The sequence below is a fragment of the Austrofundulus limnaeus genome, unplaced genomic scaffold (assembly GCF_001266775.1).
Source record: "Austrofundulus limnaeus strain Quisiro unplaced genomic scaffold, Austrofundulus_limnaeus-1.0 Scaffold591, whole genome shotgun sequence".
In the NCBI taxonomy this organism is placed as follows: domain Eukaryota; kingdom Metazoa; phylum Chordata; class Actinopteri; order Cyprinodontiformes; family Rivulidae; genus Austrofundulus; species Austrofundulus limnaeus.
In genome coordinates this window covers 131333-133795 of record NW_013952993.1, presented here as the reverse complement: position 1 = coordinate 133795, position 2463 = coordinate 131333, and the positions used below count along the sequence as shown (strand labels likewise).

The 2463-nt window shown below is 42.9% G+C and overlaps 1 protein-coding gene across 1 annotated transcript in view; it reads left to right on the top strand.

The window, feature by feature from the left end:
* The window catches only part of prkd4 (protein kinase D4), a 23901-nt gene that overhangs the window by 17105 nt on the left and 4333 nt on the right, over positions 1-2463 (top strand). Inside the window, exons 13-16 of the mRNA XM_014026805.1 lie at positions 987-1093; positions 1177-1338; positions 1428-1794; positions 1873-1958. Of these exons, the coding sequence (XP_013882259.1) occupies positions 987-1093; positions 1177-1338; positions 1428-1794; positions 1873-1958 (722 nt within the window). The remainder of the gene's footprint in view (positions 1-986; positions 1094-1176; positions 1339-1427; positions 1795-1872; positions 1959-2463) is intronic.

Here is a 2463-nt window from a genome sequence, read left to right as displayed (position 1 = left end):
CTGAGTAAATTGAGCAATAAATGTATATTCTTTGCTCAATTTACTCAGCTAGGCTTAATGGAGCCAGTGGACGTGACTTTGTTGAGTAAATTCAACACTTCATTTTTTAGAGAGCAGAAGCATCGTCTTTCATGATGAGTTCAGACAGATTTAATTTTGCAACAAGTAACTAGATGTTAAAATTTAAAGTAAAGAATTATAAGTAATTTTTAGCTTTAAAATGTAACGAAATAAAAGTAAAAAAAACAGTTGAAAAAAACGACTTAAGGACTGTAACAAWGTAAATGTACATAGTTACTATAAACCTCTGTATATATGTATTTATTGGGGTTTGCCAATTCAAATGCATAGGAGAGCAGAGGCTCTCCGTTCATTTGATTGTCAAAGCAGGGCGGGCACTTTTTATTATCCACCTCGGTTTCCTAATTATCTTTATTTCTAGTATTTTGTGGGGCTTGCCAATTCAAATGATTAGGAGAGAACAATCCCATCAATCCAAAATTAAAATCCAAGATGGCTGCCATAGCTAAAATTTAAAATTGAATGTAACTCAGACACATTGCGCCGAAAATTTGTTGTTGTGGTAAATAAGAAAAATGGACTTGCATCAACAATTCAAGATGGCCACCATAGCTACATTGTATAACTGATTATAACTCGTACATTTTTAGCCATATTTGGTGTGGTGGTAGCTAAGAGAAATCCCCAAAACTATGCTGAAAATAATCCCGCACCAGTAGGCAAGTCAGAAAATATTGTTTTTCTTGATTTGATGTTTCATTATGTTGTTTATGTTTTATTCAGTTTCACTTTATCTTTCCACCATCTTTACATTGTTGATGATTGTACACCACCTTGTGATTATATTTCTGTGAAAGGCGCTTTATAAATAAAACTTTACTTACTTACTTACTTTATTGTCCTGACTTGTAAAACATTGTAATTAAATGTTCACGTAGATATAAGATTAAACTCTTCTCCCTCAGGCACTCACAGGCAGACCGGTCGATCGGTCGCCATCAAAGTCATCGACAAGACTCGCTTCCCCACCAAACAAGAGAGGCAGCTGAGGAACGAAGTGGGCATTCTGCAGGTGCTTGCACTTCTCTCTTTGCAGCTTTTATGATGCTCATCCCTCTGACATCTAAAACTTCTTACACTTTTGTTTGTGTCCAGAATCTGTCCCACCCCGGCGTGGTTCTGTTGGAAGGCATGTTCGAGACGTCCCGGCATGTTTTTGTGGTCATGGAGAAGCTCCACGGGGACATGCTGGAGATGATCCTGTCCAGCGAGAAGGGCCGGCTGCCTGAACGCATCGCTCGCTTCCTGGTCGCGCAGGTGCAGGATTCTGGCCTTGATTTGCTTCGAGCTGTTTGGGTTTTCTTGATGTCTTGATGATTTATAACGCTGACGTTTTGCGGTCGCAGATCCTCGAGGCGCTGCGGTACCTCCACCTGAAGCACGTCGCCCACTGCGACCTGAAACCGGAGAACGTCCTCTTGGTCTCGGCGGAGCCCTTCCCCCAAGTGAAGCTGTGTGACTTCGGCTTCTCCCGCATCATCGGCGAGAAGTCGTTCCGCCGCTCGGTCGTGGGAACGCCGGCCTACCTGGCACCCGAGGTGATCAGCAGCAGTGGCTACAACCGCTCGCTGGACATGTGGTCGGTGGGCGTCATCATGTACGTCAGCCTGAGCGGGACGTTCCCCTTCAACGAAGACGAGGACATCCGGCAGCAGATCACCAACGCTGCCTTCATGTACCCTCGCCAGCCCTGGGCCTCCATCTCACTGCAAGGTCCGATTAGCAGTTCTGGTTGGAGTTAGGCGTCTTTGCTCAGGATTTGATTTAGTTTTGTTTTTTGTTTTTTACCAGGTGTGAGTCTGATCAACAACCTGCTGCAGGTGTCTGTGAGACGCAGGTTCACTGTGGGCAAAGCTCTGGGACACTCCTGGCTACAGGTCACCAGCTTCACTTTATTTTTCTCTTTCAGGTTGTAAAATTATTTGACTTTGTGTACTAAAACATATGGAGCCCACGAGGGAACATGGGGGATATTTTTTTCTTTTTGTGTTCCCACACAAAAGTATTGCGTTACCTCGCAATACCTTTTGCGTTCCCTCAAAAAAGTCGTTTAACACTGTTGTGCCTGCAAGTTTATTAACAAACTCACCTGCTCACCATTAGTGAGTTAGCCTACTGTTTTAATTCAGCTTCAGAATGAATATATCGCACACACCCCCATGGAAATATGTCATATGCTGATATTTTAACACAGCGCAGCCACGCAACATCAATGTAATTTTCACAAACTTGTGGCGACACATCCTGTTTTGGTAACTTGATATTTCAAAATAAAAGTCTGATTTAATTCAGTTCATATATAAAACAATATTGGGAGGTAATGCTCTCGATTTACCGGTCGATCTACGTTCCTACCCTCATCTATGGTCATGAGCTTTGGGT